The sequence below is a fragment of the Augochlora pura genome, chromosome 7 (genome assembly GCF_028453695.1).
Source record: "Augochlora pura isolate Apur16 chromosome 7, APUR_v2.2.1, whole genome shotgun sequence".
Lineage (NCBI taxonomy): Eukaryota > Metazoa > Arthropoda > Insecta > Hymenoptera > Halictidae > Augochlora > Augochlora pura.
The window spans coordinates 30,179,363-30,205,499 of record NC_135778.1 but is presented as its reverse complement, the minus strand read 5'-3'; the positions used below and the strand labels follow the sequence as shown (position 1 = coordinate 30,205,499).

Below are 26,137 nucleotides of genomic sequence, written 5' to 3'. Positions count from 1 at the left end.
CTGTTACTATTAAATTAAATAATTAATTTCATTGGGGAGGGTAGATATTGTGGAGCTAATTTTAATTTCTTGAACAATTACTCAATTTTCGTCACGAAAAGGCGCAAATTTCTTATCGCATAATGACGACTATACTCGTCATGGATCAAATAAATAAACATTTTCAATTTAAAACATAATTTATGTGATGCAACAATGAAGTAAACATTAAGAAACAAAATGCAACTATTGAGAAGCAATTAGGAAGAAGACAAACGTTCAGTTCGAAAATTAAAAGTCAAAACGTTACACGAAAGAATATGTTTTGTTCACGAAGAATATATTTTCCTAGGAACGAATGAAATTAATTCCTCTTCTTTACACATTTTATTATTAAAAAAATTTTCGCGAATAATATTACTTCGGATAATAAAAATATCAATTGTTTCAAGGGAGACGACTTGAAAAACTACTGATTTTGTTGTAACTTATCTCACTTTTATAGCACTTCTCTTGTTTCTGTCAAGATACTCGTCGCAATAAAATATACTCAAAATAAAATATAACATACCAGCGGTTGATTTTATTTGTTTAACAGTACTCGATTCTGTGGCTTGTTACATATTAAATACCGAACACTGGTCTTCGAATTTTGAAGGATACGAACAATTAAAGTAACGTACTTGCGATACGTAGCGTGACAACAGCGAAAGTAGTAATGGAACGGAAGTTAATAGTACAATTTGTTAAGTTCCACAAGGCGTAAATTCACTCACTGAAGGTAACTCGGTCTCGACACGAACAGATTCACTGTCATTCTGGCACGATTTTTCCGCCTTTCGTTCGAAGGGAAGATGTATTTTCCTTGGATTGGTTGAGCGAATAGCATGTAGCTTAACGTTGGTACGAATTAGGAAAGGGGGAGGGAAGGAAAAGAAAGGAAATATTTCGTCCTGGGTACTATTAAAGACAAGAGCTTGTATTTTAACACATTCTTTAATAATTTTTTAAAGAGTAACAACATTTCCTATTTTTTTAGAAATTACATATTTTATTCAAGTATCAATTCGACTAGCGCATTTAATGTTTTATGACGAAACATTTGCTCGCTATTCTTTATTTAACACTCACCCATCCAGTGTCATTTTGCCAGTTTTCTTTTTTATTTTCAATCAGCGAATTTGCTAACTTAATTAATCAGTTTCCCAAGATGTCGATTCTTTACCAAATATTTTATATATTTTTAATTGCTTGTGGAAAATGATGCTTTTTATTCATTTGTTAATTGCGTAATTTTTAATTGTTTAAAATGAAACTTACGAACCGAATTGTTTACATACTTCAATAATTTGATCACATAATTATTGCTAACTGACATAAGGAACAAATAAAATTGACAAATGAAGATGGATGACAATTAATTAATATGTTATAACATTAAAGTTACAGTTTATGGCACTTAGACAACAAAGTTCACCTGAGATAACACATTTTTTAATAAAATTTTCGAACCATTGTAATTTTAATTATAAAAGTGAAATGATAAACAAGATAATACAATATCGTGTCCAAATTATACAGTATTATGAACAAGTTACAAAAATGATTCTCTTGTCATATTAATTTTAAATGTTATCAATTTTACAAAAACATCCTTATTAATAGTTTATTCGCTATATTTTTATTACCAGTTTAATTTTATGTTTGGCTACGACGCAGTTACACAGTTGCAATTCTACAATATTTAACAGTTTTATAACAGAATCATCCACCTTAACAAACTCAGCTACGCAATAATAAAACAAAGTCTACGTACACGTGAACTATTTGAAAATATTTTACAAACACAAAGGTTTTACATAATTTATCGTCGTTAATCCATTTGTAACTTATAATTCTGTGCACTATATAAATTACAGTGATGTTTTTTATTGTATATCATTTGTTATTATTTCCTACTTTTTTAAATTGAATGTTTTAATGTTTTCCAACTTGTACTTTTTCGTTAACTATAATGAAAATATCGCAATTTCTCAAGACTGTCTAACCTCAATTAACCCACGCGAGGATCTCGTAGATTCCTACCACTGGCGACTTCACGTATATTTTAGCCTATAAATGATACATTTTTCATTGGCACCCACTACATGTGCACCCACATGGATAATCTCAGGTTAACGAATGGATTAATATCCACAAGTCATATAAAACCTTCGCATTCTCGTTTTAAAACTCATTAAACATTCACAACGAACCACAAATCTTTCACACAATCCTTGTCACTCCGACAAGATTTTTTCAAAGTTCAATTACTATCGTCTCAAGTGCTCTAACAAAACCTGGCACAAAGGATATTGTAACAAATACAAAATCGCTTCGATAGTTCACAAATTCTAATAGCAATCGCAAGAACCACGACCCTCATCTCGCGGTTTCGTAGTTCATCAACCAGTCGCCCTTAACAAGATCTGCACCCTTTTCCCCAATCATGATAACCGGAGCATTAGTGTTTCCACTGCTGATAGTGGGCATGATAGACGCATCGATCACTCGGAGCCCGCCAATCCCGTAGACCCTCAACCTGGGGTCCACGACAGCGGTGGGATCGGTAGGCGGGCCCATCTTCGTGGTTCCGACCGGATGATAGATTGTCATAGAAATATGCCTGATGTGGCAGTCCCAATAAGCGTCGGAGGCAAACTTGAACTGCTTGCAGCCCGGCAGGTTGACCCGGTGCACCCTGGAGCCAAACTGCCTGAACACCTTGGCCTCACTGACTTTCATAGCTAACTTAGCACCCTCGACCAAGGTGGCGATGTCTCTGGGATCGGCGAAGTAGTTGGCGTCGATTAGGGGACTGTGAAAGGGGTTGGAGCTCCTCAATCTGACAGTGCCGCGAGATCTCGGTCTCAACAGCAGTGGCATGATGGTCCAAGCATCCTTATCCGCGATGGGCTTGTAGACAGCGTCGTAGACCTCATCGGTGAGACCCAGGACTCTTCGGACCTGGACTCCAGCGTCGGAATTGATAGAAGCCGGTGCCATGTGGAACTGGATGTCAGGGTAGTCGATGGATCTGTTGGCGAACTTAGTGTTGACAAAGGCGTAGCCTTCGACTCCTCCCAGGGTAGTCATGGGCCCCCTTCCATTGGCTACGTAGTGCATAGTGATCGGCGCAGCCTGAAACCGGTTTTGCACTATGGAGACGGGCTTGTCGACTAAAAAGGTTAACCCACCCATGCCAACGTGGTCTTGGAGGTTGTCTCCGACTCTGAGATCCTTGATCACAGGGATGCCCATTTCCTGAAGATGTTCCCGCGGCCCTATGCCAGACAGCATCAGAATCTGGGCGCTGTTTATAGCTCCCGCTGAGAGGATCACCTCTTTTCGTGCTCTGACGATTTGCCTACGACCGTCCCTGATGAACTCCACGCCAGTAGCCCGCATGGTTACCGGGTCTATCAGCACCCTGGTCACGTGGGCGTTCATAGCCGTGTGGATGTTCCTACGGAGTCTTACAGGACGAAGGAACGCCTTCGCTGTGGAGCATCTGCTACCTCTGCGGATGGTCCCTTGTGCAATCATGAAGCCTGTCTGACGTTCGCCGTTGATGTCCCTGTTCTCGTACCCCATCTCCACCCCGGCCTGCACGAAGGCGACCACCAGGGGTGTCTTCCATGGGGATTCCTGCACCTGTGAAATTGCCAACATGGGAAATGTATCTCATATTTGTGGAGCATGTTTTAGATGGTTCGATCGCAAAGCAATTCTTACATATTTCTTTCAAACTGAAGTACTGGATGCTATGACTTCAACATTTGCGCGCTTGTTAAATAACATTTGTAGAATATATTTCAATTTTTTGGAGTGTAGTGAATTGCGCAGTGAAAGTGTTATTTATATATTTATCTACACATAAATGGTAAATAGTTAAAAGTGTGTTTCATTTCCGAACTGCAATCGTGACTTAACCATGAAGCAGAGGCCATTGTAAAGCATAACTTTAAGTTCCAAAGAACTCTTGCAGTACTATACTCGCGCTACCACTCTTTCCACATCTACCGATAAATTTCTTAGCGGCAAAGATTTTGTTTCGAGCGCTGTTGTTTTATTTGCTGGCGCTAGTTCTTTTAATACGCTCGGTTATTGAAAATGTATAACTTATAATTTTATTAAATAAGTTACTTAAATAAGGTGCTACGATCGACGGAATGATACGTTCAAAAATATGCTACGAAAGCACGTTTGCATCATAAACCCACTCATCTTAGAATCCTGAACAGCTTTCATTAAAGCTTGCGCGACTACGAAAAGTCAGAATCGTCCTAACCTCAAATCAAGTTCAGTTTGTCAAGAAGAATTAACTTCGAGTCTAGTCAGTGCGACAAGCAAAAATCGTTTCGCCACCCGTGAAGTTGTGGCAGCGACAAGCAAGAACGACCGAAGCGATCCGTCATCCACTTTAGCAAACTGCAGCCGAGCCCCTTTGTAGCTGAGAATTATTCCAAGAATGCGAGGAACTGTTACGAGAGTAGTTTTCGATCACTGTTATCTTGAAGGCCGTGAATTCCTTGTAGATACAACTACGAACTGTACTAGGTGGGAATAAACAACTAATTCTTCGAAGTTCGGCCTTAGAACCCTTACTTCGTTAACCGATCATAATCGAAGCCGCCAAGCAAGGCGAACGATACGACACAACAAGTGTGACGAAGAACATATTGCACAAACCAACCCATCATTTGCTACGTACCGTTAGGTAGCCACCCGTAGAATGATAGGGGCTTTTCTGGAGATAAGGATTGCGGTTGTCTTCGGACTTCTTGAAGTAGTACAAAGCCTGACTGAACCCCCAGCCAGGATTACCAAGAGCCTCCCAGTGGTCGTAATCATGTCGATTCCCTCGGACGTACAACATATAGTTGAGTACGCTGGAACCACCTAAGACCTTACCCCTGGGCCAATTGCATCGGCCACCTTTCATCGCCAAACAGGCCCTGCCAGTCGGCTCTGTCTTATACTTCCAATCCAACTTGGTCAGCTGAAGATAGGCAGCCAGTGAAGGCACATCAGTTATCTCGTTCTCGTCTGGCCCAGCTTCTAGCAGAAGGACATTCCAATCCGGGATTTCTGATATCCTGCTAGCAACCACTGCTCCCGCCGAGCCTCCCCCTACCACGATGAAGTCGTATTCCGCGTACAAAGGATATCTGTTTATGGGCCGGCTTTCCGGGTCCAGTTGGTCGTAGCGGTAGTAGGACAGGCCTGCTATTAGCAACGGAATTAACCATAGGCTCGTCCCTACGAGGCCCAGGGCTCCCTTCAAGGCAGATGTCACCACTATCGCGCTGAACACCATGCTTCTTCCAGTGGAATTTTGGACAAATTTGAAGAATTGGGAGTTTAATCGAGTTGAGTGGCATAACGTTGCGAAGGTGCTAGATGATGTCTGGGGGCCGAGTGCCTAATCGTTCGGTCCTGGGTACTCTGAACGGAGTGTACCGGGTTACGATGGTCATCGTGGAGTTGGTGCCGCGGTCTTCATGGGGAAGATTGTTCTGTAATTGAAGCGGAATTGTTAGTATGATGTCTAAGTGGCAACATTGTGCGGTGTTCATGCGTTACGACTTCTTTTGGCCATGTAGTAATGTTATACAGTACACTATCGTTTTATGGCGTTTCAAACGCGTTCCGATAGCTGTATTGTACTTCTATAGAATCATTTGAATCAATAGTTTACTGTTTTATATTTCTATAGATCGGTTTGAGTGAATTCGTTTAAACTTTACTTTAGGGGTCTAGAGATTTTTTGCTTTTTTATGTGTATTCGCGTAGATTTTGTCGAGAAAACCTTAAAAATTCAAGTCTCAAGGTGCGGAAATCATTGTTTCAAAAAATACACGTTCTAACCCTAACATAACTCGTAAAGATGAGCCGAAATAGCTACTTTGTCATGCTTCTGCTGCCACCTAGCCGTTCTTATGAGGAATTCCTTCGATATTTGAGCTATCATCAAGTGGTGCCACTCATGGAACATGTCAAAAACGCTCGAAATTCGTTAACTTTGAACGCGTATATTTAGTGATTCTGCGGTTTGCGAATTTTGAGACTTTTTTTGCTTTTTTTACTCAACAGAATCTACGAGAATATACATAAAAGAGTAAAAAATCACTAGATTCTTAATGTAAAACTATCCAAATATTTACTGCATTTTTATTCCCACGTAAGTGCATTTGCAATTATCCAAGGTTACTAACATACCGAGAGGTTGGTTAGAAACTGTATGACGACAGGGTTATATACTTAGTGACATTTCGTATTTATATAACCTTACGATTATAGCGAATTCTTGTGTTACGTACCATATCATTCACATCAAATTGATTAAAAGATTATATAAATTGGGACATACTATAATAATTGTACAAATTCGATAATTTTATATTAAATTTCTGGAATTATTATACACATACATTTCTATACTATATAGTATATTGTACATATTACAACTTTTATATAAAGATATAATAAAAAATTGAATGCATTCATAAATGATAGTACTAGTTTCTAGGTAAACGAATAGTCCTAAGTTTACTATCATAAATTCTGTTGTTAATTACCGCGTTGCTCGGAAAGGGTTAAAGCGAGATCATGTAAGAGAGCACGCTGGCTCTCACAATCGAGCGATTAATCAAATGAGATTCGAGAACAATTGTTTCCACAAGTAGAGAACTTTCATCGAGCCAGCAAATCTCCATTTAGCCTGCGAGTATAGTTCGCGTTAACCCTTGTTCATAATAGCGTATTGTTGCAAAGAATTTTGTAGAGAATGGAAGCACATAACTGATATTAATTAAAATGGATTAATTTAATGCCGAGTTCGGAATACAATAAACCAAGTTTCAAATATAATGAAATCTAATAATATCATCTAAAATAATTATTCGAATGAATCGCTATTCGTTGAATATTTTATTCGATTAACAATTATTTATTATTCTTAACAAATTATTCTATCTAATTATTCGGGTAATTCTTCTTCTTTTATTCGGATAAATAATTCGAATGGAGATTGAATAATAATTCAAACAATAATATATAAATCAGTCAAATAATAGTAATAAAATATTATTTTTGACCGTATTTTAAACAATTTTTCAAGAAAATTTTTAAGAATATTTACTTCCTTTACACACATAGAAGCATTATTTAGTTACACATCTAGTGATCAATCTTCGCAAAAGTGACAACCTTTTCGAAGTAACAATTTAAAAAAATATTAATTGTAAAAATTAACATGGAAGAAATTAATCAATAAGCTATGGGAAACTTTATATTATATGATTCTTATGTAAATCGACCAGTTTTCGAATAATAAAATCTTATTCGAATAAAGTGTTCTCTAGATAAATTTGTATTCGTTTAGATATTGATTCGATAATGTCGCATAAACTTTTTCCGTCATCACGAAGTAGTGAAATCATTTCCCCTGTATTTTTCAGTAGTTTACACGAGAATTTTAGCAATATATTTCATTTTAGTAATATATACATACTTTTAAACGTGTGCCTGCTTTTAATAAAAGTATTTCTAATCGAAAAATTATGAATCAAAAAAGGAACGAATCTCGTATTAGGCATCTTATATTGATAATATCAATAACTGTATTGATATTTGCACCGTTGGGCAATGTTACCGCTAGACAACTGTTAGAATAATGTGGCTGCTAATCTTTCACTGTAGAAAAAAACTGTTAGCGTCTTCTCATTTGTAAAACGAGCAGTGTAATAGCACTAGCGGATCAGATTTAGTAGATTATCATAGAAGACGACAGCGAAAGGAAGGAGGAAGGCTTGAGGTAACAAATTTTAATTACTCGCTCGACTAGGCTGAATTCGACGCGGTTTGCAGCAACGCGACGAGACACAGTGGAGAACAATGAACAAACTTGTAAATATCGTAGAACTTTTGATAGAAATATGATAGAGAAATGACTGTTTTAAAATTAAACTTAAACTGTTCTAGGATAAGAGAAAACCATACAGAATGTCGCATGAACGATTTTCGATGTTCGAGATGATATTTTGATACTTTGATATTTTTCGATAAAAATTTGATTCATCCATTATCATATGCTATTGAATATTTTATACTTTATTTCTATTTTATATATTATACTTGAATTTTTTCTAGACTTGCTATATAATATTCTAGTGCTTTGAGAAGAATGTTTTGAATAAAAATTAATTAGTATTCAGACGTCTATACAATTCAATATAAAAATTTGAAAAAGTGTTCTTCTTTTTTAGCACGTTTACGCCGGCGCTGATATTCACGGGCTTTCTCTATAAGGAGGAAATATTAGATTATTTGAAAAAGAAAATTAGCAGTTTTGTAGAGCTGAAAGAGATCTTTCGAATAGCTCATTCACTTTCCTAATTAATGCAAAAGTCGTTAGAAAACGAAAGCTCTACGAATAGATTCGCCAACTCAATACAAGTAACAAGCAAAATAAAAATGGTTTAAGTCAATTATAAGAGACATGAGTTGCATGAAAATGTTTCTCTTCTTTTAATAGCTATAGTAAGTTGAAAATAATGTAACAATATTCTCAAATTTTATATTTGAACTATTCCGCAGTTTAATGATGACGATGATTATAATAGTGATGATAAAAATATTAGGTTAGGGGACCTGAAATGTTGGAACTTCTGTGCGTCTGAATGTTTGTCTGCCTGCTTACGTTATGTTGTTCTTCATGACATAACCCCTTCTACCGACTTATTATGCATTGTCAGTGTGATACTTTCCTAAAAATAATTTTTCCAACATTCTTTACTCTTGTCATTTATTATGAGTTTTGTGTCAATATGAATTCTGTGAATTATGTGAACATAGGACAGATGTATTAATGTCTACGTCCACGGATTAAAAATGCATGGGAAAGTTTTATATATATAAAGGTTTTATATATAAATTGATGATTTACAGAGAAAACATTTCAGAGAAAAGTGTTACGTTACTTATGTGTTGAGACGCCCGAAATTAAAAAAAAAAACAAAATAATTATTTTAAGTTCACAATATTGATTTCTTGTGTTTTTACTATTGATTGTCTGTTTATAATGTCGAGATCAAATAACATATACCTATTGTGTACTATTTATTTTGTGAAATATAAGCAAATACACGCCGCATCACGAGATAGACACGTGTAATCCACCCCTTTGTTAAATAAAGCATTAAAATTGCCTTCATTGTTTTTGTTTTTTATTTTTGATATCACATGTAACCCACAAGAGTACATTAAATAAATAAAGGCAGACTTATAGAATATAATAGTCGCGTTGTGTGTTTTTTTTTTTTTTTTTACAGAAGTGTGACGAATGTTGGGCCTTCGTGCATGCGTTACGACTTTATGCGTGAGAGAGATAGACGGTGATCTTCGAGTAACGTTATAGCTGACCTCGAGACGAATTCAATGACCTATATAAAACGGTCTTCAAGTCTTAAAACATTGCTGAAATCGTTGCTAACAGCTAATGCTAGGATTGGGACCACTATGCGATGTTCCGTTAACTCACGGCTACAAATTGACGAAGTTATGTCGTCGTCGGTGGAAAACCGAGATGGTGATCTCATAACGGGGAAAGGAGAAAGTGTTCCACCAGTGTAAACCCTCTACCATGCTCGTTTCCTTCCACGAGGCTCTGCTTGGTTACGTTGCGCGGCCTCTCTCTTCGCGTCGCCGTCCCTCTTCCTCGGCTTCATTGCCAGCCTTCCTGACCATGAAAATCATTTTAATGAACAACGATCAAGTAAACGCAGCCACTCGCTTCCTTATGTGCCCTTTAAAACATCGTGATACGATTTTTTGTACAACCTCAGTGATTAACAGTTATCTTATCGTCAACCGTTATTTAGTGCGTACCTTCCTTAGCTATAATTAGATTTGTTATTATTAGGTTGCTGCAGATGAAATGTCAGATTCCTAAATAAATAGCAAGAGCTTGACTTCTACAATGACTTAAACATTATGTTGTATATATGTATAGTGTGCGCAGCCATTGTAGCGTTATTTCCAAGTTTTGTTGGATTTGTAACAATTTAATTCAAATAAACTATAAGTATTTAACTAATAGAAAATAACATTTTTCAACACGTCTGTCACGCAATGCAAATAATATAATGTACAAATTAATATATAATATAATAATTCATTCAAATTCATTCTTCTTAACTGTTCTTTCAAACCGACACTCGCCAATTAATATTTATATCAAGCTTTTAATTCTCAATAAAATAATCTCTCACGGAAGTTTAGGGTGGACGCACCATAGAATGACGCCTGTTCTGTGAAAAATCATTCTACGAAAATTTCCAAGTTTAATGAAATACACGAACTTTGTAAAATTTCGTGTGCGATTGCGTAAATTTCAGTGGCGTTGCTATCCTTCACGTTGTCCTATTAGGGTTTGTAACCAACCCTACATGCTCTGATCTCATCAAAGATACAAGGGTTGCTAGGTTTCTTCTTTTCCAATTAACCCTTTGCCGTACTTTGACAAGTCTGACTCGTGACGATGATTTCTGATAACGATGTGGCAAGTACGAATGTTATGCCGCTTCTTTAAATCGAAATAAAATTCTGTTCTTTCGTTACTAATGTTTAACCGCCGAAGTAAATGTAGGCACACTACAAATATCGACTTTATTTCTCCCCTAAGAAATTGTTACAATTAAAAATCATTTAAGTAATGTTATTGCGAAGATAAGGGTACTGCAAAGGGTTAAAGGCAAATTAAATTTGACATACATAACCTTATATTTAAAGGGTTAAAGTAGCGAGGGTGGATCAAACCGGAAAGCCAGAAACAGTATCTCAAAGTAGACGTCTCAAGATTTAGTTTGAAAAGGAGACTATTATCCTATAATGATTTTTCACGGAGTTCTCATTCAGTAGAAGTTGAACAATTTTCGTCCAAAATCGTTCTATGCTATAATTAAGTACAATAAATTCATATAAAATTTCGATGAATTTACTTAAATGTACAATGAATTTCTATAAAATTATAATGATTTTATATAAAAATAATGCTAATTTATATAACATTGGAGTTAACTTATGTAAAATTATAGAAAATTTATATAAAATTGTAATAAATTTAGATAAAATTGCAATAAATTATTATAATAAAAACCTATTGTAATAAATATACATACTTTTTGAGTTCACTATGTGCTTTTTGGTGTTTCAATTCAATTTTTAAATTTATGTGCTCTACTGAATTCATTTTGTGCTTTTTTAGTTTATTGGGAATTGTATCACGATGCGTTGACTATTTTGTATCTCAGCTACTCACTTTTCCTATAAATCCATAAAATCAGTAGCCTGTTCATGACAAGTGTTAATGGAATAATCGCCACGCAAACGACTTATAGAATAAGGAAATAGAAAGAAGGATGACAAAAGGAACCGAACCATGTTAAACGAGTAAATGCATACCACCATGATTCGTAAGAAACATCGATCTAAATCGCGAGCCCTGAATTCATTATGGAGAATATTACTCGGCTTCGTGCGCAATTACATGTCTTCATCGTTTATTTGCAACGTACACAACGCGCATTTTCCACTGACAAAAGAAAAACCAAGCACTCGTCAAACGAGAAAGTTTTAACAGGGCTGCTTCGAAACGAATCGTTCGCTCTAACACGGAAAACGATGTCGGACGATGCTTGTTCGTGGGTAGAAAAAAACCAAAGAGAAATTAGTAATTCGTCCGATAGGATCGTTCTCGAGATAATCTTCCAACGATAGGTGCCAATCTTTGTCTAAATCTGATTAGATGTGGAAAATAAATTATCTGCTAGCTACGTATCGTAATTTATGACCAAACAGCATCTGTTTATGTAACTTCCTATGTTTAGAAATGCTTGTAGTTTGGAATTGTTTTAAAGTAGAATCCGGTTGAATTTAATATTTCTCCGTTTTAGTTGAATTTAATATTTTCCGCTTCTATTTGAATATAATATTTTCCATTTTTATTTGATTATAATATTTCCTATTTCTAGTTCAGTTGAATATTTTTCATTATCATATAAATTTCTCATTTTCCATTTTAAATTGAATTCATTATTTTCAATTTCTAGTTGAATATAATATTATTCATTTATATCTGCATTTAATAATTTTCATTTTTATTTGAATCAAACAATTCTCATTTCTAATCGAATTTAATAGTTTTTATTATTCGTTGAATTCAATACTTTGGCTCAATATTTTCAACTTTCACGTTTCACTTTAAAATAGTTACATTGTTCACGTACAAGATTCCAATTAAAAATGCATTTCTAAATCTAATTTAAAGGTTTAACGATCGATGTCTTGCGTAATCGACACGCTGTTGACAATAGAATTTTCACGGAAGAAACGAATAAAATTAGTCTGACTCGGAGGAGAATGTTGTTCGTTGGAAATGTAGGTCTTGGGCGCGAATATAAAATGTGGCGTCCCTGGCTCCGTGAAATTTCTGTATCAGGTAAGAAAGTAACGCGGAACCTGACTGAACTTTTCTTTCTAAAATTGCTCGCCGAGTCGGCTGCGGAAGGAGGTACCGACACTATTTTTCTGGGCTATTGCGCGAACTCATGAGCTACGTTCCCCGTGTGTACTATAATAACGTTTTTCTGGCGAGTCTTCCTTGTCGCGCAGTAATTAGACCGAACTTCCTACTTTTACAATTTTTTTTGGGGGCCCGCTCCGAACACATTCCAAGCTTTTTCTTCGAATGTTATATGCTAACTGACAAACGTTTAGAAACTTTCCATGTCGTTAACATTTCGGTAAAATAATACTTAAATAATTGTACCTCTCGTTAAATTAAAAATACATACATATAGTAACTAAAAATAAATACTGATTTACTGACAAAAGTTTAGGAACTTTCCATATCGTTAATATTTCGATAAAAATACTTCCTCATTAAATTGAAAATACATAAATACTATATTATATGTATATTGTTTGTATTGCGAATATTGTTTTATTTAGGGCATACGATAGATAAGAATATAATACAAGCAAGAAATTGTAAAAATACAAATAAAATTAATATATTCATTGATACAATATAGATTTTAACCCTATGTTAAAAAAGTTTGTTATACCCGAAGATATGCATGTGTATAACATGTTTCTTAACTTTTGTCGGCGAGTGTTATGTGAAATTTTCGTATGGGAACTGCTTGATTTTATATTATATTAATTATATATTACATTATATTAATTACATATTTCATTATATTAATTATATTTTATATTGTATTAATTATATTTTGTTACATCATTATTTGTTAAATTTCATGAACGTCGTTGAATCTTTAAATGTTTAAAACATTTCGATGCGTTGCTATTATGCCGCGATAATTTACACGGGGCGTTAACGCATAAAGATTTCCAACGTAGTCATTATCGGCTACTTATTACTACAGATTCTAATTAGCAACCGTTCTCGTTAGAGAAATCTATTACATTTACCACTTCTTTATTTTAGATAGACTAGAATTATAGTACGTTTATGACGTCCTATCATTTTCTCACTGCTTATTTCCTGTTATGGCTAATGGTATATTTAAGTAGAACTGGAGCGTGGCAAGCTCTAATAAATAGCTGCCACACTGATTTGATCATAGTTATCGTTAGGGATGAATGTTTGTTCTGATCTGTTGTATTTCTTGTGTTTCGAAATTTATGAGCTGGCCTAGACACTCGAAGAATACAAATACGAGTATATTATACAGGGTGTCGCGTAATTGGTGACGTAATCGAATAGAGGCTGATGCTACGTCGAAAAGTGTAGTAAAAAAAAAGAATAACTTTTCATTTACGACTCCGTTTTCTCCAAACGTTTTCTTTTCTCACTAAAAAATATTATTGAAATAACATAAACATAATATACACAATACTTGTATATTTATATTATTAATATGCTATAATACGATATAGTAGAACAAAGAAAATAATAAATCATTTTGTAATAAGCATATATTAACGTGAACATGAAAAATTATTATCCGAACAGTGTGTTATTTTATTTATTTAGTCATATATTACTAATTTTTGGATAAAGGTTGTATAAAATAATGACTTCAATTTTTTAATGACATAATTGTATTATTCTATATCGAGAAACATCGACGAACATGTGATGACATAATCTTGACATGAATTATTTATTGATATCATTACAATTTACGTACTAAATATACTTCTATTTATTTATTAATTGCGTACCTTTAACTATATACCTATTAATTATGTATCGCAAAATTATAAATTTGTATTTAATTGCAATGCATAACAACAATGATAACGATAATGTATGGTACACCGTCCATCGTTTCTCATTTCTTCTTAATTTTATTTATAAATCCTATATTACCGATGCATGAATATTTTCTCGAATCTAATTAAATTTTCTCAATTCCAAAGATACTAATGCATTTTCTTTTTGCAGGTAAGAGTTGCATTCTGGATGCAGCCGACGAGTCAAGTCACGTGAGTTTCCGTTCGAGCGGTAAAGTTAGTTTGGGCCTCGTTCACAGGCCTATGAAACATGTCGCTTTCGTAGGCGAATTCTGAATAACAATCCCCTTTCGTACAGTATAGACAATATAGAAAGTATTAAACAATTATCAGTCATGCGTCTTCCTAGTTCAGTGATTCTGTAATTTTTCAGCGTAGTAACATTTATTTAATTAGTCGTGCATGTGGTCGATCGTAATCCTCTGCTTGCTACAAATATTGTACATACAAACAACTGCGTATAATAATTTCGTAAAATAATCTTTTATAATTTTTTTTATAATAATTTGTTATCTTACAATAATACGATGCTTTTGTTATTACTATGGCAATTACATATTTCGCGACGATTTTTGTTATCGTTATAATGTTATGATTTAATTTGATTTATGATAACATGATATTTGTATGACTTTTATTATTTCATTTACAGCGGTTCCGTAGTTGTATCGTATTCGCAAATTGTTATATCGTCATGATTCGATGCTTTTATCACTTCTCTGCTAGCTTTATTTCGCAACATTCGGTCATTTATATTACATTCGTTCGTTTTTGTAACAATTCGAAGTTTTTATTATCTTACTAGCTATTATACAATTTAATTGCGTAATGATTCCAAAGTCGGGTCATTTTATTTACAACATCTTGACACTTTCGTTGTATCAACGATTTTGTACTTTGATTACATTGGTTTTGTAACGTCATAATACATCGTAACTCAATGTATAATAATGACGCGCACGTATGTTTCTCTTCTATGTAATGTAACATATATGTATATTTATATGTAGTTAACTAGTAACCGCTCCTGTAATCATTTAAAATATCGCCTGTTTTCTTTTATTTTCCCTCATTTCTCTCTTCCTTTAATTCATGCTCGAACGTGTGCGGAGTAGCGTGCATGCGTACGAATGTGTCCGTGTAAATCAACTTATCGGCAACAAAATTAACTACGTATGCAATAATAAACAATTACATGTCACATCCAAACACGTCGATAAATAAACCGGCAAGAAAACGTTTCATCCATTAGTATCCGTCTCTGCGCGCGAATTCGTTCTCAATGCTCATTCTTCTCGCGTACAAACCAGGATGAAATGCCATAGAAAGTCGGCGTAATTTTTCAAATTTCGTAAGCTGCGCGATTATGCGAAACCGGTCACAAGCGTTACCAATGGAAAGGTAGACGCAAATGATCATCGTTCGTTTTCTATTTCGACTCGCAAGCATCAACCAGAATTAACTCAATAACTACGATAGCCGACACTACGCGAGGTTTTCACATTATTCAAATCCGTGCGAGTTGGAAATCTCCTTTCAAGGCGGATGAAACAATATCTAATTAATAAAAAATAACTACATGGCATCTATTTATAAAATTTCTAGCCGAAATGTATGTAAATACAAAGAAAAATTGGAAGTCAAATTGTGTTACTGAAAACAGTAGATCAAATTGAAAGGTTTAAGAATTAATTAATTGGTATTGAAATAGTGTTACAAAATTATATTATATATGAACATGTATTAATTTGTATGATTTAAATAATAGCATTTTTTACTAATAAAATGTATTAGTAAATAAATTATATAGTATGAAGTTATTTATTTATGTAATTTGTACACATAATTTATTAATTCATACATTTACCTATCTATTAATTGTGTAAATTATATAATATGTTATACAATTCACATGAATTATTTATTAATATATTTTGTTGATAAGCAGAGTTGTTATGTTTATTCTTAATGATGGAGGAGGTATGATTAGTAAGATAAAAATCACATCCATTCGCCTTAAATGACAGGTATTTGTTTAAAAATTGAAATTTTCGAAGTCGATTATGGCCGTTGCTAGTTTCATTTAGTTATCTTACAGGAATAGTGACATTTTGCTTTAGATAAAAATTTACAGGAACGTACTTCTTATTGCAAATGTATTTTACAAAATGAAGTGTGAAATGCTGCATTTTTACCATCTTTCCTAATTTTCTACTAATTTTCTGAAATTACTATTATCTCTCCACGCTTCCGTTATGCTGCAGAAATCTCAATGAAATGCATATTTCGCATAAACTGATGCTTTGTCATTGCCATTTTGCATTTTTTACTGGATTTATCTGAAGTAAATATTGACATAACTGTAGGCTTTCCAATGGTAACCATACAAAACGCAGCAAATTATAATTTCATACAGTGCAATCATTGCCGAAAATATTCTTGATATTTTAAAAGCGTTTTCGAAAACATTATTTGCAGAAAATACTGTACTTTTTAATATTTTCCATAATTTACATAGGAAGTTTCAGAAATTATAATTGTAACGTCATACTTTCTATTAACAATGTTACATGTTTGCTAAGATATAAACAAGATATATAAAACATGATGGAATACGATAAAAGAATCTGTAAAATGTTTCATTAACATTTTATTAGTAAATTGGAAATGTAAAACAAACCAGTACAATATTCAAGATATAACAAATTGTGATAAAATATTAAAATATGAAGGAATATGATAAGTTACTTATCATAATTTATATTAATACGATGAAGTATTTTAAACATAAATATTAATTTATATACAATTTCAGTATTTAAAGTATAAAAATGTATAAAATACTGTAATGAAGTAAAACAATCGAACGACAACGATCGTTCAGTTATGTGAATTATAAAAGGTCACTAGTTACCGTAGAATAACAAAATAAATGATCAAATATATGTGAGACTGTAATAAAATGAAATATTCTAATCAGTAATAGTAGTATAATAATAGAAATTGTATCTGAACTAATTGATCCTAAATAAAGCTTTTGCAAACGACTCAGTTGTGAAATTGCGATGTTTTTAAGAATTTACGTTTCGCAACAGCAATGATCGTCACCTAGAAACCGAGTTACGCAAGTGACAGGAATTCCAGTAACCCAGGGATCATCTCCGATTCCACGGCTTCCGGCATCCGCCATGAATATTTCACGCGGCCGCATTTGTGTTAATCGATGTTTAATTCAGGTTCGATCGTAGCTCAAACTTCCTATCGAGCATTGTCGCGACTCGCTAATGCTACAACACACTCTTACACAATCAATTACGCCCGGTGAATTTTCACCCGTGTAATCACCTGTTCCCTCGTATCCGATTACTACCGCTCCGTGCCACTTACGACGCACACGGTGTCAATGTAATAACGCATCATTTAATTGTAAACATTTCCCTGACACCGACTCTGTTTTGGCGAAGATCATCGCGCTCGAATCATATCATTTTATATATTGCTTATAGAAACATTAAATCAAACTTTGTAAAAATGATTTCTATATTATTCAATCTCTGTTATTATAATAATAACAACGCTAATAACTAATGCTATATATAGCTATACCAAAAAAATGTATATTAAGAAAAATGGCAATTTAGTTATGAACAATTCCATTCGCGCAACATCCAGCCGTTGATTACCTAAAAGGTTAATAAACTACCGGTTCTATCTACGTTTTCTATGACGGAAACGAATAGACGAAATGCAAAACAGCAGTGATCTTTAAAAAATTCAAACATACTATTGCATTGTTGCTAAATCCGTAACAATGTTATGTGTTATAATTAAATTAGTGATCAAATTGATAATTAAATCAAAAACTTCCTTTTCTAAATTTTTATTTGATCGATTACTTTTAATTATTTTGTACATTATTTTACGTATATTTTATACACTATTTATATGTAATTATACATATGTAATACCATATTATTTCTATTTTATGCAGTTTATTTTTAATATTTATTAATAATGTTAATTATACAGTTCACAAACCATGACTACATTTTAAACGACTCGATTAATTAAGTTTATTTACTTTTATTTATTTTCAACAGTTTCGCCGAGTTTATATGTTTTATTTCGTAGTTCATGTTGAACAGTAGATACACCTGTGTTTTACATAATTTTCAATGATTATGTATACGTCAAAAAGTATTTGTATAATTGATATAATTTTAGTATGCATTGAAGAGCATTCACATAATTTTCCATAATCAAGTACGCATTAGAGGGTGTTTATAAATTATTAATGTTAATTTTGGTGTTAATTATTATTAATTATTAGCGTTAATTATTACTGGTTAGGTATTATAATTAAACTCGTGTGTTTAAAACGTAACATTGCTGTATTTGTCACAATTAAAGTGACAAAAACACAAAGTCGATACTAAAATATTAAGCAACATACTGTTTAATATTTACAAAGCGTGGATAACAGATGTACGGCAACGCTATACGTGTTCCAATCACGGCAACCGACAGCATGATGGTTCGGAATGATCCCAAGCAATCATGGACGACCGCGCGCATTTAATTCCCGGCGCGCCAGCCATTCATCCGCAGGGTAATTTGCAACTAATGTGCCATTTTACAGCGATGCTACGTGTATCCACTTTTCTGCCATATTACCACGTGCTACAAACTGACATAATCTGTTATTCACGATGCCCGAATCCCGAACTAATTTCTTCCTTTCATTCCATTTTCTGTTTTTCATTAATTTAAGCAATTAACCCAGTTTACGACATCCAAACAATTACTTGAACGAATTAAGCAATTATTAATATAATTGATAGATGTGATTGACCATATGTTAGATTATTTATTCAAACCTCATTTGTTCAATTGGAGTTTAACGATACCTCGACGGAAGTTTGTTGTAAAAATATCGCTTTACCAGTTATTTTTCTACTATACGTATTAGTTACAATTTTTAAAAAATGCTGATAGCTCTGTTTCTAAAATAAATAAAAGAAAATTCAATATTAAATCAATAATTTTCAATGCATTCACAGTGGTTGTTCTTTCTGTCACCTGTCATTTTGTAAAAAATTACATAAGATTGATAATACGACCTATGTATAGACGTTAATCGCGGCAAAAGAAGGGCATTAATAATAATAAAATAAGGATATCAATAGAAATTACGTAAGGATATTATTACGAATTATATCAGGATATTAATCAAAATAAAACAAGGATATCAACAATGATCAATTAAAAAGTATCAATAAAAATTACAAATGACATTATTACGAACTATATCAGGATATTATTTAAGATAGAACAAGGATATTAATAATAATAAAAGTGGGGATGTTAAAACAACAATTATGTAATGCTGTCAATACCAACTATAGTGGGATATTAATAACAATTACATATGCAATAACTAATACGTACTATATCCAGATATTAATCGGAATAAGTCGAAGATAATAACCAGGACGAAGCAAGTATGCCAATGAGAATAAAACAGGAATATGTACTTCGTTACATAGTTGTATTGATTTCATAACTGTAATTTCTCTTATTCTACTGTCGCCGACGCAAGTATCCAGTGACACGTATGCAGAATTGTACTTGATTTCTACTTGGATAACTCGGATGAATGTTAATATGAAACAGTTTCCTGCAGTAGCCGTGACATGTGCCGATGATTATGAAAGTAATGTAATTCGCATCACAGCTTTATGCTTCGACTAATGTAAAACTTTGTCAAAGGGAATCTTTGACGTTTCCAAAAACTTTCTGTCGCAATTATTTCTCCGTTTAAGTATTATACGAATTATTTGTCAAGGACCAAGTACTTGATGATTATTATGTTGTTTACATTACGCTGTAAACAACGCTACTCTAACAATTTTATTGAATACAAATTAAGGATTAATTAACAATGACACTTTAATTGAATAAAATCAATTTATCCCATGGCGCACGAGGAAGATTTCGATATTTGTCACGCTATTGTTGCTTATGTAAATTTATTATGATGCTGGGTTAAAAAGAAAAAAAAAACAATTCCATACATAAAACAGTAAAAAAATATATAGAGAGAAAAACGATAGTTCAACAGACGGTGAAGAAATGATTTTAAACGATGAAAGCAATCGCGAAGAAAATTGTGACGCCGAATGTTCGTTTCGCACTGACCTTTACTCTTGGAACGTACATGGTGAACAACGGGTTCGGTGTATATGATTCAAGTGTACGGGTCCGTCAAGACGTGATGCCAAAGAAACAAGTTTTATACGCCCGACGTATGAAAAACGGCAAGCGAAATGAATTTCCCATTTCCCGGGGGAGCTAAACTGGGTCTTATATTAGGAAACCATTTTTAAAATCTGTGAATTTGCATACTTTTAGTTTGTCCTCTATTACAAAGAATTATTTTCCTGTATTTATATTTTATATATTTTATATACATTATAAATGTTATTATGTATATTATATACATAATACATATATTAATATATATATATATATATACATATACATATATATATACTACATATATTCTATACTTTTTTTATATTTATTTTGTGTGCTCTGGTATTTTCCAGTAGATTGTAAACAAATATTCTTAATAAACATATTTTAGTTCTTAACCGTATATCCCACTTTCGATTAAAGCGTTTTCGATCAAACTTATGATTGAGCACATTGCACTCAGGACTATTTTAACCTTAAAGTGAAGGCATTTGTAGGACGCTTGCAAAAGACTTGCATTGTTTGACAATTTACCGATTACAAGAAAATTGAATAATATGAGGATTCTTTTGAAAATATCGTAATATGATTTCTAACGTCGCTTCAGAGTGCCGAGGTCAAAAGAAAAATGTCTAACATATTAGGCACCTATACCTTGTCACCGTATAGATCGAAAATCCGGTCACTGAAATCTCGAATGCCGCAATCACGGACGGGGAACACTGTCAAACCGAACGAATTCACGTATCAAACTTTCTCTGATCGTGAGAGGGAATTCCCTGCACGGTCCCGAACCACGAATTTTAGTTCCACTCACCTTCTTCACCTCTCGTCGACTTCCGGTGTAGAAAGTTGCCCGTCAAATCCGCCGGCCGTTCACGATTTTGACCTTCGCCGACCGGTCGACGATGCTCGCTCCCGATCCCTTCGAACATTCGACGATCGGTATACCCCGTTCGACGACGTCACTCACGGACGTTGCGCGCCCGATAAGACGAGAGGAACGAAGGAGAGACAAAATGAAAAGAAAAAAAAAACCGTCCGATTTTCGGGTGGATTTGGCAGTGTGGCGCCTAACTGGCCACGGTACCGATTGCCGAGTGACCGCCACCGACCGGTAATGACACTCGGAAGAACTATACCGTACTGTTCCGACACAACACTCCCTACTCGTTTCACTCTCACCGTCCTTGTTGGTCTGGCCGATGACTGGAGCCTCCTCGTCCTTCCCGACCGTGCTTTGGCAGTGAAAGTATTCTCTTCCTGTGGTTACCTACGCACACCTACCCCACTCCTCAGAATGTGGTAACCACCGGTGCTTACACTGACGCAGCCATTACGGTATGTACGGTGTGTTACACTCTCGGCGATGCTGCTCCCCCTTTGGCTCGTATGGTGGCTGCGGGTTCCCTCTTTCCGCCTACCAGGATCCCCGAGAATTTTAACTCTTACTTTCGATTTTTACTGACCAAACTCTGCGACGCTGCGCCCGATGTTACATTCTACCCTACTCGATCCCTTTTATCCCTTCTACCTCTTCTTCTTTCGCTTCTTCTGCTTCCTCCTTTCTCTCGTATGCTTCTTTCTCTGTCTCTTCTCTTGGTTCATCTTTTTATGCTTATTCCTTGTCACCTTTTGCTCCCTCTACTTCTCCATTTTCTGCTTCTTTGTATTCTTTAGCTTGTTAGTATTCTCTTGTTTCTGCTTCCTCTTTTGATACTCCTTCTTCTTTCACTTTTCCATATTTCTTAACTTTTTATTACACCTCTGTTTCTGCTTCTTCTTTTTTAGCTTCTTCTTGCTGTTCTTCCTATTCTTTAGCTTCTTCTTATTATTTTTCAGTTTCTTCTTCTTCTTCTTCGGCTTATTATTCTTCTGTTTCTGCTTCTTCTTTTCTACTTCCTATACTTTAGCTACTTATTATACCTTTGTTTCTGCTTCTTCTCCAGCTTCTTATTGCTGTTTATGCTATTCTTCAGCTTCTTATTATTCTTCTGTTTCTATTTTTCCTTCGTCTTCTGCCTCTTCTATCTATGTTCCTTCCTCTTTATATTATTTAGCTTCTTATTCTTCTTCTGTTTCTGCTTCTTCTTATTATGCTTTTTCTTCAGATTCTTCTTCTTGTTCTTCCTATTCTTTATTTTCTTACTCTTCTTCTATTTCTACTTCTTCTGCTTCCTATTCTGTAGCTTCTTATTATTTCCCACTTTCTGTTTCATCATTTTCTGTTCGAATTAAACTCTAACACTAATTCCAGTAAAAATGAGTCTGATTTGTGTCTAATTTAATCTAACTGGGTGAGTTTAACTGATTAGTTTAATATCATTGAATGTAATAACTTCCTGATAAAAGATCAGATGGTGGGATTCCTACATAAATTTCTCTCTGAGGAGTGTAGGGTTTCGAAATTTTTGGGCCTTTGTTTACCATCTCTTAAGCGTGCTAGAGATAGTGAAAGTATTAGAAGAATTCGGGATACGTTGATCGTGATAGAATCGATGGTGTCAACTGTATGTGTGAGTATTAGAACGATTATAATTGTTCTCACAATTTTAATTGAATTCAGTCGTAGAGTAGGTGTAGGGATTTATGCCATTAGACTGTGGCTCTTATGCATTCCTGGCAAAAATTATTCAGTCAAATAGAAGAGAGAGAGAATATTAGAAGAATTTTAAGGTTATGTGGAGATTATAAAATATTTAATATCACTAAATCTTAATTAACGACGGAAAAAATTAATCTCCCATCATTGTGATTTTAGTCTGATTTTACACGTATTAACATAATTCGACAGTTATTACAATAATTCTGCATTTATTAAAATTATTTTACACATATTAACATTATTTTACATATATTAACATTATTTTACATTTATTATAATTATTTTATATGTATTAAAATAATGGTGCACATATTTAGATAATTTTGCATTTTCGACTTTATTAATTAACACGAGGATGATACTTCCATGTTTCTGCCTTGAAGTTGCCTAACATTTATTAAATGGTGATTGATAATTATTTTACTTATATTTACGTATTTTATATTTTTTAATTATATTTAACTAGGACAATTTTGTTAATATTACCATTATTTACAGTAAATTTCAAAATTGTTAGTACACGTAAAGAACTAGTAAGAATACGAAAAATATGAGCGTTATTATATAGTATTTAGGCGTCGAATCAATAAAATTGTTAAGAAATAAGAAACTTTCGATTATTACGATGGAACGAGATATAATTCGAAATTTCATTTCGCCCGACGCGATACTTTTTTCAGAGATTGTATTGTCAGAATTTATTGATTATCGACGGCAACCCTGCACCATTAATCCTTTATAGTCCAGTGGCGACTCTAAGGCGCCTCTAAAAATGATCATTCCACGTTTCAAAATAACTTTTATCAAATTCATTTACATTGAAAAAATTGTTCAGAACTATTAACTGTTGCACGAGTCACGAAATTCAATTGCACATTGTATAAAATGCACCAGGATATATAAAATGGGAACACTGGTCTGGAAAAATATCTTGGATTTCCAGTTAAAATACGATAGCTCAGACTGCGAAGGGTTGACTCTCACGCGTACACAACGCACGTGAAGAGAAAAGAAGAAACGTTAAAACGCTACGTTTCATATATCAAGGTCACCCGAAGATCATGACATGACAAATCGTTAAATACACCTCAACACGAGCTACAATAATAAAATAACCTCGACCTTTTGGTATAGAACGTTTTTTCTCAAATTTGATAATCGCAATCTATAGCTAACCAAACACTGATTAACCTTCGTTCGGAAAGTTTTTCAGACTGATGGAAGTGCTCGAAAAAAATTTGAAAGTCAAGCAGAAAAATCGTTTTCATGTACCGCTGTAGAAATGCACGAAGCCAACCTTCGGCCATGAACGTGTCAACGGAGTATGAAGTTGTGTTAAACAGTCTCCGAAGAACGCGTGGAAGAAAGCATCGCCAACATTTTCTCGTTTTAACGATTCAAGCCATTCTTCCGGCGATTTCTGAAACATAAACTCTCGTTCGACGTGCGGCCAATAAAATTTCTAACGAGGAAACCAATGCACGTGTTAACAACGGGAATTCACACCTCGGACGGAAGTTGCCATAACGATGGTATAACCAGGACGAATCAACCGGTTAGCTGTCGTAAACACTTTAAGAAGTAGCAAGTTACTATAATCGTACCGTGTTTGCTCGATTTTCTTCATATTGTAGGGTTTTTTCCATAAGCATGAAATTCAGAATGGTTTAAAGTGCGATTCGTAAAATACAAAATGAATTTGACAGATGTTGACAGAGTGTTTGGACGGCTTCGAGTAACCTCAGATCATTATTTAGGTTCCTCGAAATCCTGCGTGGCCGAAAGATGGACCGTGAGCGAGTGAGATAGCGATAAGGAAAGAAAGAGAGCGAATGAGTTACAATGAGGCATAGTGTGAAAGATTGTATGCAAGAGAGAGAGAGAGAGAGAGAGAGAGAGAGAGAGAGAGAGAGAGAGAGAGTGTTAATCTCTTATATTTTAGTGTATTTCATTGTTATGTTAATGTTCTACAAATGATGTTATCGTCGTTCAAAGTAAAGCATCTAGCGGTGTATGAATACTTTTTTCGAATACTGTAAATGGTTTATAATACTGGAGAGACAGTGTCCAGAGTGGCTGACGTGACCATTGTCACGTTGAAAAATGGGAATGACGTTCGACACGATTAGCCACGTACGAATTACAAGTGGGTTAGGAGAAAGGAAGAAGAAACCTATTAGTGCCAACGTCGGTGTTCAAACACGTTTCATCATCTCGTACGACTGGTCTGAACGTGTGATCTCCGGGAATCCACAATGGAGAAATTTACAGGACGCCAAGCTTGTTCACCATTCGATACTTAGTTTGCTCATGTTTATGTAATATAGAAAAGTATGTTGTATATTATACACACAGGCTGTCCCAGCATCGGGACATGAGTGTATCTCTACTATTACAATTGACAGAATAACCATAACAGTACAGCTAAAACAGTTTTTTTTACATTGGACAACCATTATGGATAACCAGAGGTACATAATTATTGCAAATAGTTATCGTCGATGACTGGAATTTGACGTTCGATACCAAACGATCTCAATTTCTTTATAATGTTAGAGAGATTACGATCAAATATTGAAATTGGTTAGTGTAACAACTATTCTTAATGCATAAAAATAAATGTCTCTCAGTAGAGTGCGTCTCACTGAAGACAAAAGACACCTGCTCTATGTATTAGATGTTTTTCATTTTATCTATAAAAAAAACCTCGGCTCGTCTACCTCGCGTCAGCAGAGCTCTCTTCTTATTGGTCACTGCTTTTCGTTAATAACTCGTAAATAAAACCGCGGATTACATTTTCGCCAAGGGAAGAGTTACCTCGAATGACCTAAGGAATCCCCTCATGTCTTGGAACTCACATAATTTTGAGACATCCTGTATACTTTGAATCAACCAAAATGATTTAATTGGAAGCTATTTTTGTTCGTTTCA

At 34.3% G+C, this 26,137-nt stretch overlaps 1 protein-coding gene across 1 annotated transcript; it reads right to left on the bottom strand.

Moving 5' to 3' along the window:
- Nucleotides 1–1,806: 1,806 nt before the first annotated feature.
- On the bottom strand, nucleotides 1,807–5,353 carry LOC144472739 (glucose dehydrogenase [FAD, quinone]-like). The gene is made up of 2 exons (XM_078186068.1): nucleotides 4,733–5,353; nucleotides 1,807–3,672 (listed from the first exon to the last, which is right to left on the bottom strand). Exons 1-2 carry the CDS (start codon nucleotides 5,336–5,338, stop codon nucleotides 2,401–2,403), a joined length of 1,878 nt encoding a protein of 625 aa, XP_078042194.1. The 5' UTR covers nucleotides 5,339–5,353; the 3' UTR covers nucleotides 1,807–2,400.
- Nucleotides 5,354–26,137: the final 20,784 nt, after the last annotated feature.

Bases quoted from the DNA above. Each gene is read 5' to 3' on its own strand.
- LOC144472739 (XM_078186068.1), bottom strand. From the start codon at position 5,338: ATGGTGTTCAGCGCGATAGTGGTGACATCTGCCTTGAAGGGAGCCCTG. The intron at 3,673-4,732 runs GTACGTAGCAAA...GCAATTTCACAG, and splicing joins CTACGGGTGGCTACCTAACG to GTGCAGGAATCCCCATGGAA.